General features: G+C 35.8%; 1 protein-coding gene across 5 annotated transcripts in view; it reads left to right on the top strand.

Annotated features, from left to right (window-relative positions):
* Positions 1 to 13,894, top strand: part of wdr37 (WD repeat domain 37) — a 49,430-nt gene extending 35,536 nt beyond the window's left edge. For all 5 annotated transcript variants that reach the window (XM_088643781.1, XM_088643783.1, XM_088643784.1 and 2 more), the window contains 3 exons: positions 8,305 to 8,439; positions 8,888 to 9,002; positions 9,863 to 13,894. In XM_088643781.1, the coding sequence (XP_088499907.1) occupies positions 8,305 to 8,439; positions 8,888 to 9,002; positions 9,863 to 9,994 (382 nt within the window). In that variant the 3' untranslated portion in view covers positions 9,995 to 13,894. The remainder of the gene's footprint in view (positions 1 to 8,304; positions 8,440 to 8,887; positions 9,003 to 9,862) is intronic.
* The last annotated feature ends 275 nt before the right edge of the window (positions 13,895 to 14,169 follow it).

Raw genomic sequence — 14,169 nt, 5'->3', positions numbered from 1 at the left:
GGGTCATTTCAGCTGTCTGACATTAAATGGCTATTTTTTTTTTGTTAAATGTTAAGCACTAGCCTTAATCTTATATCAGTAATACACAAGCAAATTGTGTCACGTTGTAGTTCAGATTTAATTTTTTAAATTGTTCTTTTGTATTAAGCACTATACAGGTGTGAAAAGTAGCCTAACACAAATCAGCCAGGAAGATTTGTTTAAGAATAAAGTTAAGTGGGCCAGTTCTTATAGAAAGCAGTTTTAATACTATTATATGACACTGTGAAGGACACAATGCAATGCAAGAAACAATTGATTATATTGTGTACAATAATGGTTATCATAATACAAAAAGTAAATTGCTGCTCTTGTCCAGAGAAGAGCAACAGGATACATTTTAGGGCTTAAGGACACTGCACACTGACAAGCTGAAGGAACTGAATCTTTTCAGTCCCGATCAGAGAGACCGTTATTCAGAATCCTCAAGGCCATTGACAAAGTCAACGTAGTGGACTTCTTCAGAATAAACAGTGAAGCCTTCCTTGGGAATAGCAGTGTTGCACCACACTACCCCCTGGGATCCTTTGGTGGGTGTCTTGCTATTAAAACACTTCTTTGTGACGAACCTTTCCGACGATCCAGCATCTTGCTTGAGTGAAAGATAGTGGGACACAAGTTGAAACTGTTGGAAATGCACTTTAAACCAAAAATGGTTAGCATTTCTTTTTAAGCGGTGGGCACTGGGCTTGTTTTCAAAGCAGCCATCTTACTTTCTTTCATAAAGCAGCTGGATGAGATTCTCTGGTGAATAAGCTGCTGATCATAAAATGGGTGAGATGGACCAAATGATCTGCTCTCATTTGTACCTTTATGTTTCTGTTGGAAAAATGAGCAAAATAGATCTAATAGTCATTTCAAGAGTTGTGTTAAAAACAACAACAACTGGGCACTACTTTTTCTAAATGGAGTTCTGTAAAATTCCAAAGTTTTTAAGGAGCTACAGTACGTGAAGGATGTTTCTTCAGTTTTGCTAGTTAATTGGTAGACCTTGTTGTAATGACGATGAAAGGTTATTTTTCTCCATTTTATTTTCTCTTCACTTGATATTAAATTAATCCCTTGTAAATAAATATACTGTTTTTTAAATGTTGCATCTATTAGGACCTTCATAGACCCATATACTGTGAGTACATTTGTAGTTTATTCAATGCAACTGTGCATGAGCTTTACACAGGAGAGGTAAAGCCAGTGCAGGATAAGAACAAATGGCTTTTGACAAAATTTCTGAGAAATGCATACAGCTGCAGTCAAATAAGTTTACATACTTCAGTGTATGGAAATTTCCTTCAAATGTCATATGTCAAATTTTGCTGAAAACCATATGCTTATTTAATATCTCTGTCTTGAACTGTTAATTGCTTATCACTATGAACATAACATTGTTAATATTCATGTTCACTGTGGGATTCTGTACGGTCAAAGATCAATGGAATATCTTGTAGTGCTTTTCAGGCAGAAGCTGAAGAAAACGGCTCAGGTGAAGTGATATGTACTCTAAACACTGCATGCCGGTTATTTTTAGTAAGTCTTGCTCTCAGGTGTGAACTGTTCAGCTTCACAAGGCAAAGTACCTATTCACACATTTAAGAGCTTCCAAACAGGAAGATACATTTTAAAGTTTGCTGCTGTGGAGTGTTGTTTGTGATGTGGAATGCTGTAGTTCAATGATTCCAAACTGGAAATGGTCAGGTCCATTTTTTTTTACATTAACCAAAAAGCTTTTGGCAGAAAGTTTAAATGAGGATCCTTTTTTTCCTAAACTGCCCAAATCTGCTAGCAAGTCTTTCACAATATGTGCTTGATGGAAAGTTCTTCATCTTATCATAAAGGAAGGCATGTTGTTGCAACGTGTGTTGGCTGTTCTTTCTTAAGTTGGTTTGCATTAATTTAAATTGCAGAAGAACTCAATGCCTCCAACAATTTTGTGACTTAAAATGCTGATTTCCCTGCAATTTCAGGTACAACGTGCTTAAATGTAGTGTGTCACAGAAAAGCAGGATCTGTAATGCAATTAGAGTGTTCCATGTTTGTAATATCCCCTCCCTTTTCCTGAAGAAAAGATTTTATTTCAATGCAAAAACATATTTCACGGCACTGGTATTTTCCAAAACAGTCTAAACTCAGAGGTTTGTACACAGATGAAGTTTAAGATTGATAAAACAAACTCCATATGCACTGGATCTGCTTCACTAGTGCAGCCCCATGGGGCATCTTTAAACACCTAGTGAAGGTGTTTTATCTCGTCAACTCCCATGTCAGTGGGAGTGCTAGCATTTCTTATCACTCTGTTATTTCGCTGTCCATCGTACTCTTCAACCACTTTCTTAAAAACCTTGAAAGTTTCAGTGCCAAAGGTTCTGTCAGAGATGTGACTTTGTTGAGTATTTTGTTTTTCTGTGAGTCCACAAATGAATATTGTCCATAGTGACCTATGTCTGTACAGTTGGGCGTTTTACTGAAACAGTCTCATTGAAGTAACTTATTTCTGAGTTCTCTTTGGTATTTTCTACATGTTACTGCATAATCACTGTCTCAAGGTGTTCTTGAGACTTTCTTTTCTTTGCATCAGTTTCACACATTCTCATTAGACCGAATCTTTACAAATTCCATATTGGAAAAAGAACAAGGTGATTTAACATCGAGCTGACTGATTTTGAAATTTGCTATCATACCAGCTTCTGTTTCTTCAGTTTTCTATTTATAAACACTTGGCTGACACAGCCGCTATGTTTGACAAACTATTTTTTTTGCTTATGCTTCTTGTAGTTCCTTGTTGGAATTCCAGACATTTTGTGTCATAATTGTAGTGTATATTACAATCTTTTTCCCCTGCAGCACCTTAAAGGAACCTAGGTACATAAGGACACTGGGTTTAACAAAAAAAAAGTATTCAAGATCAGTATTTTCCTCTGTTTACTGAGGCTCATCTTGTAAACAATTCAGGATATTCATTTGGCTCAAGTGTTTGCTAGAGGAAAACCTTTTCAGGTATATCTGGTCACTTTGCTCCTGTTTTATTTCATGTTAAAGTTGTAACATTTGAAAGAAGTATCTTATGAATACGTTCTCCAAGTAAAGCGCTTTCACTAGCTTGGCTCTGCAATAGAGAATACTTGCACTTAGTGGTGACGTGTTGAAAAAAGTGACACGCAGTACTGAGGTACAAACTGGTGAAGAGTTTGTCCTTATTTTTAACACTAGAGGGCCTTACAACACATTTTATGAAGGACAAGAACCATATGTCATTATGTATTTGTTTGTAACCAGCAGTGCATTTGTTTCTTAAAGGCATGCCATTATTTATGATCCAATATGAAAATGCTTACAGGCCATACTAAAACAGTCAGTGTTGCATACAGTACCTCTGCTATGGAGTCACCATTATGATTGTTCATTATCAAAGCCAATCGTGCCTTGTACAGCCTGGGCATGCAGGTTATCTAATCCTATGTTAGAGATTTAAGTAACAACATGAGTCAGGTTACAAATTGGAGAAGCCTCGCTGAAGCAACAGGGTGAAGATAAGTTTACAAAACAGCTTCTGGCTAATGCTTTTGTCTTGAAAATAAGGGGGAAGCTTATTTTATACAATATAATATTCTATATAATTATTGTCTGAAGAACTCCAGTCACTGTAGGCTTTGCATGGATTTCTAAACAATAGTGAATTTTATGACAGCTTCATTTGACAAAGATTAATATACAAGCATTCAAAAGTTATGAACTTTTTAAGTTTTAAGTTCCACTTAAAACAACCTCAGACATCAATTGTTAAAGATTTGGTAGTGGAGTAACTGTACAATGCTTGTTTCATAAACATCACATTTACTTCAGTTGCATTTCCATTAATATATAATTCTACAATTCTATTTTTTAAATATAAGTTTACAGCAAAGTATATATCTAGTTTGATTTTACAATATTGTGCATAGCAATAATCCATGAATTGCAAATACTGTATGCAATCACATTCAATATGCACAATAATACGTTTTATACTAAATGATTTGCTTTGTTTATATATGCAGTAAATTACAATGATCAATGTTGTTTTTTTCTGTTATAGTAGACACAATTGTTTGAATATGTAGTTTGCATCTTAAAATGTAATTTGTTAATGTTGAAAGATGTATTTAAGTTAAACAGAATTTAAAATAAGCTGTCTTTCTTTTATCATGACCATCATAATATCACGAATTCCAAGTTTGTGCTTAATAATACTAAGTGGTTGATATTGTTGTTTTTTTTTAATTGTAGATTTCATAGAAATCCACAAATTTAAGTTTTTTATTTCAGCTCAATATGTTGCATGTCATGTTCTTGGTAATGGGAACACATCTGAATACACGCAAACAGTTGTAAGCAAACGTTTGGCCACGCCTGGCCAAATTACATGTTTTGTTGATATTCTAAGTGAAAAGAAGTTGACACAACCTGTGCAGCGAGCAAATTTAAACTTGACACATTTCTGCAAATTGTAATGCACAGTTACTATTTATTTGCTGAATTTTACAGATTGAAAAAAATAAAACAGTAAATGTGGCATGTGCAAAGGTTTGGGCACCCTATCAGTCAGTACTTTGTAACACCGGCTTTGGCAGAAATCAGCCTCCAAACGTTTCTTGTAGCCAGCTAACAGTCTTTCTATTCTTGCTTTAGGAATTTTCCCCCACTCTTCCTTGCAGAACACTTCTGGTTCAGAAATATTCTTAGGTTGTTTTGCATGCACTGCATGTTTGAGATCTACCCACAGATTTTCAATAATATTCTGTCTGGGGACTGTGAAGGCCATTCTTTCGTTTCTTGAAGTAGTTTATGGTTGATTTTGAGGTTTGTTTTGGATCATTGTCTTGTTGTAATATCTAACCTCCTTTCAGCTTCAGTTTCTTCATTGACTGTAGGACATTAGCGTCCAGGATTTGTGGATACTTACTGCAGTAGAATCCATTCTTCCCTCTACCCGCACAATATTTCCTTTGCCACTGGCTGCCACACAGCCCCAAAGCATAATAGATCCACCCCCAAGCTTAAACAGTTGGCATGGTGTTCTTTTCTTCAAATGCTTCTCCTTTTTTTTTCTCCAAACGTACCTTTGGTGATTGTAGCCAGAGAGTTCAATTTTTACTTCATCAGACCACAGCACTTGGTTCCAAAACGCCTCTGCACTTATCTAAGTGCTGTATTGCATACTTCAGATGTTGACTTTTGTGATGAGATCGCAGGTACCGTTTCCTTCTGATGATTCTTCCATGCAGATCATGTTTGTGCACCACGACTCCTGTGCCAGCTAAACCTTCCTGCAGGTCCTTTGCAGTGATATGGGGGTTTTGCTTTGCATTCCTCACCAGTCTACGAGCAGTTCTGAGATTTTTGTTAGTTTTCCAGATCTTGTCTTGACTTCAACAGTTTCCCTTAACTTCATTTCTTAATGACATTTCGGACAGTGGAAATTGCAAGCAGGAAGCATTTAGATATCTTTTTATAGCCTTTCCCTGCTTTGTAAGAGTCGATTATCTTTATTTTCTGATCCTCAGTCAGCTGCTAGAGGAGCCCATGGTTGTTGAGAGTAAGCACAACAGCCTGAGGGGTTCGAAGAGTCAGAGAATTTATGAAACTCTGGAATTGTCATCATCTGACTTAGATTAAAGCCTAAGTTCTGAGACCTTACAAAAAATAACACTGGTGGATCAACTGGAAACTTTTGCACATGCCACATTTACAGTTTTATTTTTTTCAATCTGTGAAATTCAGCAAATAAATAATAACTGCGTTATTATTGGCAGAAACATGTCAAGTTTAAGTTTGTCTGCTGCAGAGGTTGTGTTAAATTCTTTTAACTTAGAAAATCAACAGAACATGTAATTTGGCCAGTGGTGCCCAAATGTTTGCATAAAACTGTATAAAGTGCATAGAAAATGATATGGTACAACATCTGTGTGGTTACAGAACTCCATTAAAAGCATTTATCATTACTCTGCTGCTTCAGGTTTTCTGTACTGCTTGCTTGTAGATGCCAGAAATTGCCATTATTGTTTTTAAATTGACAGTTTACCAGGACAAATCTGTAGCATTTAATTTATTTTAAAGAATCACTGTACATCCCATTATCCCTCAGTCAAACATGATGCCATTGTGATGTCTGGCTTTTAGAAGCAAAACTGCCTAAATTGGCATATGAAGAGCAATCACCCCTAGTCTGCCTTGCTACGTAGCGAAATGTATAAAATATAACACAATTACAGCAAACAGTTTTGACAAGTGGAATAAGTGGGAAGCACCTGTCAGCTTATGGTATTATGGTGTCGCACTTATGATCTCATTTTATTTCAGTTCTGTGACCTTCTTCCCTTCGCCTAATGAGTCTTGACCTTGCTTGTCAGCAGGCTCCGGGGAATAGTACATTTAAAAATATCTTCTAAGTTATAATAGGATTTTAATCAAGCTTTTAATCTATTAACTTTCCTTCTGTTCCCTAGTGACGACCTACAATGTCAAAAAAATGCTTTTCGGGGCGTGCATTAGTTTGAAATCCGTGCAAGTGAGCCTCGCAGTAATATTAAGTACAGTAAGCATGCCTGCATCGTTAATGCGTTAGAGTTTAGCCCTAATTAAACCTTAATATAATGTCAATTTAAATTAAGAGGGCTAGCGTGAGTGGGGCCCCTCTGGCTGGGACGGCGCTAATCTTAATCAGCAGCCAGAACAGAACATGAAATCAAATTCTTTTTTAGTAGCACAGAAAAGTGACAGGAACGACTGACATTATAAATTAGAAATATTAAACTCCATTAAATTAATGTGCATGACCTCAGCGATCTGCAAGTACTCTATATCACTTTTCAGAGAAATGAGCTGAGGACTGCACTTCACACGAGCCCTGACCCTGAAGGGTGGTGACTTTCAGGCCCTCTCGCGTATTCATATGACATTATCCCAGTCTGCTGTTTAAAGCTGAGGCACCGATGGTGTAACGTTCGTCCTGCTGCTTCTTAAAATATTTCACATCAGCGGAATAAATTATAGACCGGCACTGAATGGCAGCTCATATAGTGCTTTTCCTGGAAGAGGTTTTTTTTCATCTCTGTGGGTATAACGCTAAGGGATCATTATGACATTAATGTTAAAAAGTGATTTAAACTTGCTACAGGTGATGACAACAACACATTTCCTCAATCGGATAAATTAGCACACATCAACAGTGTCTATTGTTCCTTATGTTACAGTGTTACTATGCATCTTTAGAGCTGGCCATTTCTTACGATCGTCTGTTGCACATCTGTTTTTAAATATTACATTATTATACTGACTTTTGATGGGCCTTTCCTATTAAAGGACATAAAAAGGGGTTTGTGACCGATCTTTGTTTCATTGTTTGGCATTGTACATCATGTTTAGCATTCTGTGTTTCAGTGGTGTTTGTTTTACAGTGACACACCCCACTTTAAAAGCCAATTTGTACTTTTCAGTGGATCCAACTTGAGCAAAACATTCATTGCTCTTTGGGCATTGTTAACCACAAGCATTTTAAATATTGTAGAAGTATGTGGTTGTACACTAATCACATCTGTGTGCTGTCAAAATGTACAGGTTATCTAAACAATATTCAACAGCTTTAGAAAATATGCAATTATATACACATACAATGGTTGATAAACTCTTGGACTGAAATGCACAAATTGTTAATGTCTAGGTTTAGTCATCGTCTTTTCCTGTAACCTGCTTGAGTAGTCATTTCATAATTAGCAGATTTTTTTCTGTTTAAAAAAAAAAATTGTTTCGTAGTGAGTATAAGGGACACATCACGTCACATGGCAGGAAAAAAAACACTAAAAATATTAAATACTAATTATTTTGCAGATGGTCACACAGAATACTAATAATTTTGCCCCACTTCGGTTTATTCGGCCACCACATAATAGAAAAGTATTTCAAAGGCAACCGAGACTGGGTTCAATACATTTTTCTTTCAAAAAGTGTTTCATATGGCTGTTATCACAAGACAAGATATGTGGCAAGGTTTAAGCATTTCGTTAAGAGAACTTCTGGGAAGCAGGAAAATGTGATAAATGTATAGACGACAAAGCAGAGGATTACGAGAATTTCCTATAAGGACAGGATTTCCCTATGGAGGAGAAAGGGAGGTGTTATTTTTTTTATATATTCCAGACGTTGTCCAGTGAGTTAAGGAAGGAGCATTGGGATGTATAGCTTTGCCTAGCCTTTGGAAATTGACCTGTGCTCTTGTTTTCTGGTGTATTGCAGTACTGTCACATCTGCAGTGTTCACAGTAGGGGACAATGTCGTATCTGGAAGTGATGATCGAACTGTAAAGGTCTGGGACTTGAAGAACATGAGATCTCCAATAGCCACTATCAGAACTGACTCAGCAGTTAACAGGTAAAGGATATGATTGGTCTAGTAAAATAACTGAAACATTTTTATTTACATGCTGTGCCTCATTATAAAATTCCAGTCATCATCATTGGTCTAGAATAATATACCATTGGTTAGTTATGTATTGGTGGTCACATACATTACTACTTTTCTTTGAGCTTTTATAGCCTTCTGTAAGATTTCTGTAATAGTAAATTAGATTTGAAGAAATCATACATTTTGTAATCAGTCATCAAGAAAGTGCTGTACAAAACCTTTATACAAGGTCTGCTACTATGTAAATTAACTGTAGCTCAATATTTACTGCATAAATCTGATGCCCTAAATAGTAATTAACTGAAAGTCTTGTATTTTCTCAAAAGCAAAGTACCCTGGCATTTACTTTTTTTTAAACTAATGCTGTTTTTTTATAAAGATTTCAGTCAATGCATCTATGTCTTTTTTTTTCTAGGATTAGCGTGTCCGTAAACCAAAGAATCATTGCTCTTCCACATGATAATCGGCAAGTCCGCTTGTTTGACATTGCAGGAGTTCGGTTAGCACGCCTCCCACGCAGTAACAGACAGGTAAGACAACCCATGGGAATGCAGGTACAGGCAGAAAAACTTGAGAAGTGACAAACACAGGCAATTCACCCTCTTATACACATACGCTGGGGGTGCACACATCTGGTACTGGACAGCCACAGGCTCTTCTGGATTTTGGTCCAGCTGAGGAACTTAATTGCACCACTTATTTTATTCATTAGAGGTATCAGGATCTGTACTCACGGTTTAAAACTAATAGTGGAATGCTCCAGGAACAATGATGCTGTACCCTACCATAGTGATTCTCTAATAAATTGTGAAGGGATACCAGTTGGGTTTTTCACAAACAGAAATCAAGAGCAACTGAATTCAGAAATGAATATACACAGGTCTTTTTCAGCATAGGGTTGTGGGGCATCTGGGGGAAACCAAATGATATAAGTAAGGTTGTAAAGGAGAGTAGGCCATTTGGGTCATTGTAATCATTTGGTTGAGTAGCGGTTAAATGAATCTAAACCTTTGTCAAGCCATTTCTTAACGTTTTGGCCTTAACTGCTTGATTGAAAAGCCCATTTTAGACATCTGTAAGACTTTGTGGAAAAACATATTCACTAGTATTTTCTGCCCTAAATCAATACCTCTGTTCTTTTGAATTTCATTGTTTTTATGTGTTGTTAAAACTGAAATGTTGGTTTTGGTCTATTATCCTGAACGGCCTTACTCATTACTCATCCTTGAGGTTCTGTGGGGAAAAAAAATTCTAGCATGTGTGGGGAATATACCGATGCCGTATACACTTAAAGTAGGAGAAGATGTGTTTTTGTTTGGAGTTATGTATTGTTATTTTTCAGCTATGCGTGGCACAGACACTACTGAATTGTCTGTTGTTTTACTTAAAGGGGCATCGACGCATGGTCTGCTGCACAGCCTGGAGTGAGGACAATCCAACATGCAATCTCTTCACCTGTGGGTTTGATCGCCAGGCAATTGGATGGAACATCAACATCCCTGCTCTGTTACAGGAAAAATAAATCTGATAGCTGTGCATTAAGTCACGAACTCCTTCCTACTCATGAAAAGTCCACGTGCTGATCTCGGCATCAATGTGAAACTTTCTCCAGGGAGAAAGTCTTGTGTATATGTTGTGTTTTCGCTGCAATGTGCACAGTCTGCATGGAATGTATATAAACGTGTGTGATTGTTCGGTTTTAAATCCCATATATTGTAATGTAAGAAGTCTCTTAGCCTTTTTTTTATTAAGAAGACTGTAGCCAGGTAAACCGAGGTCAACTTAAGTTACTGAACAATAGTTAAAGTAGTAGAGCCTCCTCATGCTGTGGATCAAAATGAAAATCTTTGCATTGAATATTTCACATACCCACCTCCTTGTCTGACATTTTCCTTTCTCATGCTTTCAACGCATACTCTGGCTGTGTGTAGACTTTGCACAGAAATCCTGGTCCTAGTGTTTTTAGGCTCTTAAGTCTTCTAAATGTGGACTTGGCTTGAATTAGTGTCTGTTAGTGCAGCTGAAGCTATATGAAAAACGTCATCTAGGTTTTTTAGTGTGCATCTTAAATATTACATATTTGAGGCTATTACATTGAATATTTTTCATTTACTTTCAGCACAGTCATTGTACAGACTTTTTCATAATCTTATATTGGGTATTTTGTGGACTTGTGTGTCACTGGTGCTGTACTATGAATTTGCATTGAATTGAGGGTAAAGCATTACTTCATAGCTTCAAGAGATTTCAGGAGGTATGTAACTACAGTACTTCAGGCGGAAGGAAAGGAAAAATAATGATTTTGCTGATACCAACAGAATTTTGACTTATATACTTGTCTACACCGGTTTGTGTTTAAAGACCATACCTGAATGAATCCCAGATGTCAGTGTTAAGTTCTCGGTGCCCTGTTCTGTATTTTGGCCCAATATATCTGTAGTCTCCTTTCTTCAATTTTTAAAATAGTACATAAATACATACTGCAGCATTATAAATAATTTGTGGATTGTCGGTATATTTAGTGGTCACGGTGTACAGATGTTTAAAGACCTGTGACATTTCTTGTACATTAAGGGTGCTTAATGGATTTGATGGGTCAAGTGTTTTTGCTTTTCAAGACATTCTACATACAATTATTTATAATGTCATTATTCAGTATAATACATGGAGATAAAGTTCTTTGATGGTTCTTGTATGCTTAAAGCAAACAACACAACACAATTCATTATTATGCTGTAGCATTGACAGATACGTCTTATGAGGTCTTTGCTTTGCACTGGCGCAAAAGCTCTTTTGTTCCTTTGTCTTTACATACATGCAAAGAGTGCCAGAAAACACCAGCATAACCCTGTGGCTTCAGATAATTTGATTTTAAATGCAGTCATAATATTATGTCTGTAAATGACTACTGTGGACAGTACCTGGCCACTTAGATTTCCAATGTGTCGGATGAATTAGAAGAGTCTGTTTTTCTTTAGGTATGTTAGCAAAGTAGGGATGGAAGATTATGGCATAGGAGTAACTGTCAGAAACAATTAAGAACAGAATGACAACATCTTTTCTGCAACTCCAAATATTCTGTCCTTGATCTGAGGTCATTGCAGATTTAATTCCAGGATTTTTTTCTAAACGATTTTTTTCCAGTTTGAGAAACTCAGAGCAGTTGTACCCCTGATGTATATACAGTATTGTGCAGACGTCGTAGTTATCAAGTAATGGAATGCTTTTTTTATCAGGTTTTTATTTTCAAGATGGTGGTGTAATATTTTTATGAAGTTTTGTTTGAAAGGTACCTATATACAGTATCTATATTTGCTGTGCATGTGGGGTCCTTTTCACATTGAAAAATTAATCACTTTCCCATTGGAAGATTTCTTGATGGGGTTATATTATCTGCTTGTGCTTTTTTGGTTAGCATGGCCTCTATTGTTAAATGTTTTCTTACCCCAAGAACTGAGAGAGATCCTCAATTTCACAACCATCTTCCCATTTGGCTACAGGCATTATGCAATATTCTTATGAGTGAACTACTGCCATTAAGATCTAAAATGGACTCATATGGCAATAATATGTAATTCCACTGTACCAATGTCCAGTTTTTGTAACATTTTGTAATTAAGACCTTTGCTTCCCAGTAATAACGATAGCGGACATGCTAATGTTTTATATTGTTTGCCATCTGAGCTGACCACTTTCTTTTGCCCTGAAAACTCAGGTTGAAAAAATGTGTTGGTCTTGCTTTAGACTTGTATTGATTGATCTCCTTTGCCTTTCTTTTTGTCTAAGAATGATTCCTGGTTTCTTTGATGCATTATATATTGTAAATTTTACTTTGTTGTGAAGCTTTATTGTCTGTGTAGCCGCCTTCACCAAACTGTTACCTGGCAGTCAAATGACATTTACTTTCTTTGGTGCTAATAGAAATCGGTTTGGCATTTTCATAGCGATTAGCTTCAGGCATTTTTAGCAGCTTATGATTTTGTATTTTATGAATAAAGAATTGGATATGTATTGAAAGGAACTAAATAAATGTTTCTTTTTAAAAATAGTTTTACTTGTTATTTTAAAATTAAGCAGAAAGGGCAAACCAATTTTCCTTTGAAATGTTTTAACTATTGCATTGGCAAAGGGGTCAGATTCTTTACTTCAGGTGTTGTTAATATGAATTTATTCTGAGAGACATTAAAACACCTTTTCTTAAAGATACAGAGTTTCCAACAAGAGCAATTGCCCCCAGTATCTGAAGCAGGGACTTTCACTAGTTTTTTACATGACTTAGGTCTTGAAATATATATATACAGTAAATTTTTAGCAATGTGTTTACCTTTCTCAAAAAGCTGTCAGATATGGAGGTTCACACTGTAAAATGATAGTTTACTCAAATTGCAGATACACAATGCAGATCCTGTGTCACTTCATTGCTGTAGTGTGTCCCACTAAATGTAGCATATTAATCTCCATTATAGTCTATATGGACCAGTGAACCTAAAACTAAATGTAATTCCCTAACAGCCAATCATAGACTATACTTTATTATAATCACTCTTATGGAAACCTTTTGTTTATAATTGAAACTGTTATGGAATTCCTGGTTTAGAAACTAAAATGCTGCATTGTCTTTAAAAGATGGAGGTTTATCAATGCAAAGTTATTCACTTGGTTAATAAAACTTGATTTATCATATTTGTAATTTATGATGAAGTAAATGGTAGACATCATTTGAAAAATGACCTTACATTATCCACCACTGTAAAGCTCTTCATCTGGTTATGCATATGTAGAAATGCAAAATTGATAGCTGAATTAATTATTGTGTAGTAGGTGAAGCACCACCACATACAGTATTTGTTGCATGCCTTCTCAAGTTCAGAACCAACAGCACCCGATTTGATTTTTATTTGTGATCCGCAGTATTTGCAAAATAGTTACATTATTTCATTGTCAAGGGCCGAGCATTTTTTACAATTGTTTATTTTGCTCAGTTCAAGCATTCATCTCTGCTGTTTGACAGTATTTTACCAAATGTTTAAATGCTTTTTTATAACGTATAATTTCTTTGGAACTTCTCTTGGAAAATTGAATTTATAGATATAGGTTGTTGTTTTTTTCACTGCTTTTGTATAATAGTGTTTTAAAAAATCACATGCCTTCATATAATTGTAAAAAAAACACTGTAGTAGTGGAAGACACATTAAAGTATACTGCATAAATATGGTGTACAGAAAGTCATTTTTGCCAATAACAATATTAGCGTACCTACTGCCACACATGCTTGTCTTCTATCTTTTACTTCACACACTGTTTCCTGAAACACCTGTTCTTTATTTTTAGCAAATTTTGATTTATTTTATGCAAATGTATTACAACTTGGTTATGCTTTTATGGATCCTGTATTAGATAAAATAAAAGTTTGCTGCCTAAAGATCTGCTTTATTACTTAATGTCACAGAATTTTTTGTAACTAAAAGTTTGAAAAACCTTCAGCAATTGGCTGTAGCTATGAATATTGGTTCTTAGTTTTGCAGTGTTTAATATTGACTCTGAAGAGGAAAGCTGTCACGAGACAAAACTGAAATCACAGAAGCAAAAATTCTGATATAACTCTCAAAGCCTAAACAAAATCACTTCAAAATGAAGTCCTTGGTGTTCTGAATGTTTCTCTGGTGACAAACTAAAGATAGAAAATAGAAAACTATG

The sequence above is a fragment of the Lepisosteus platostomus genome, chromosome 8, assembly GCF_059453375.1.
Source record: "Lepisosteus platostomus isolate fLepPlt1 chromosome 8, fLepPlt1.hap1, whole genome shotgun sequence".
Lineage (NCBI taxonomy): Eukaryota > Metazoa > Chordata > Actinopteri > Semionotiformes > Lepisosteidae > Lepisosteus > Lepisosteus platostomus.
Note: the sequence above shows the minus strand (reverse complement) of the source record. Positions and strands in the feature narration are given on the sequence as shown.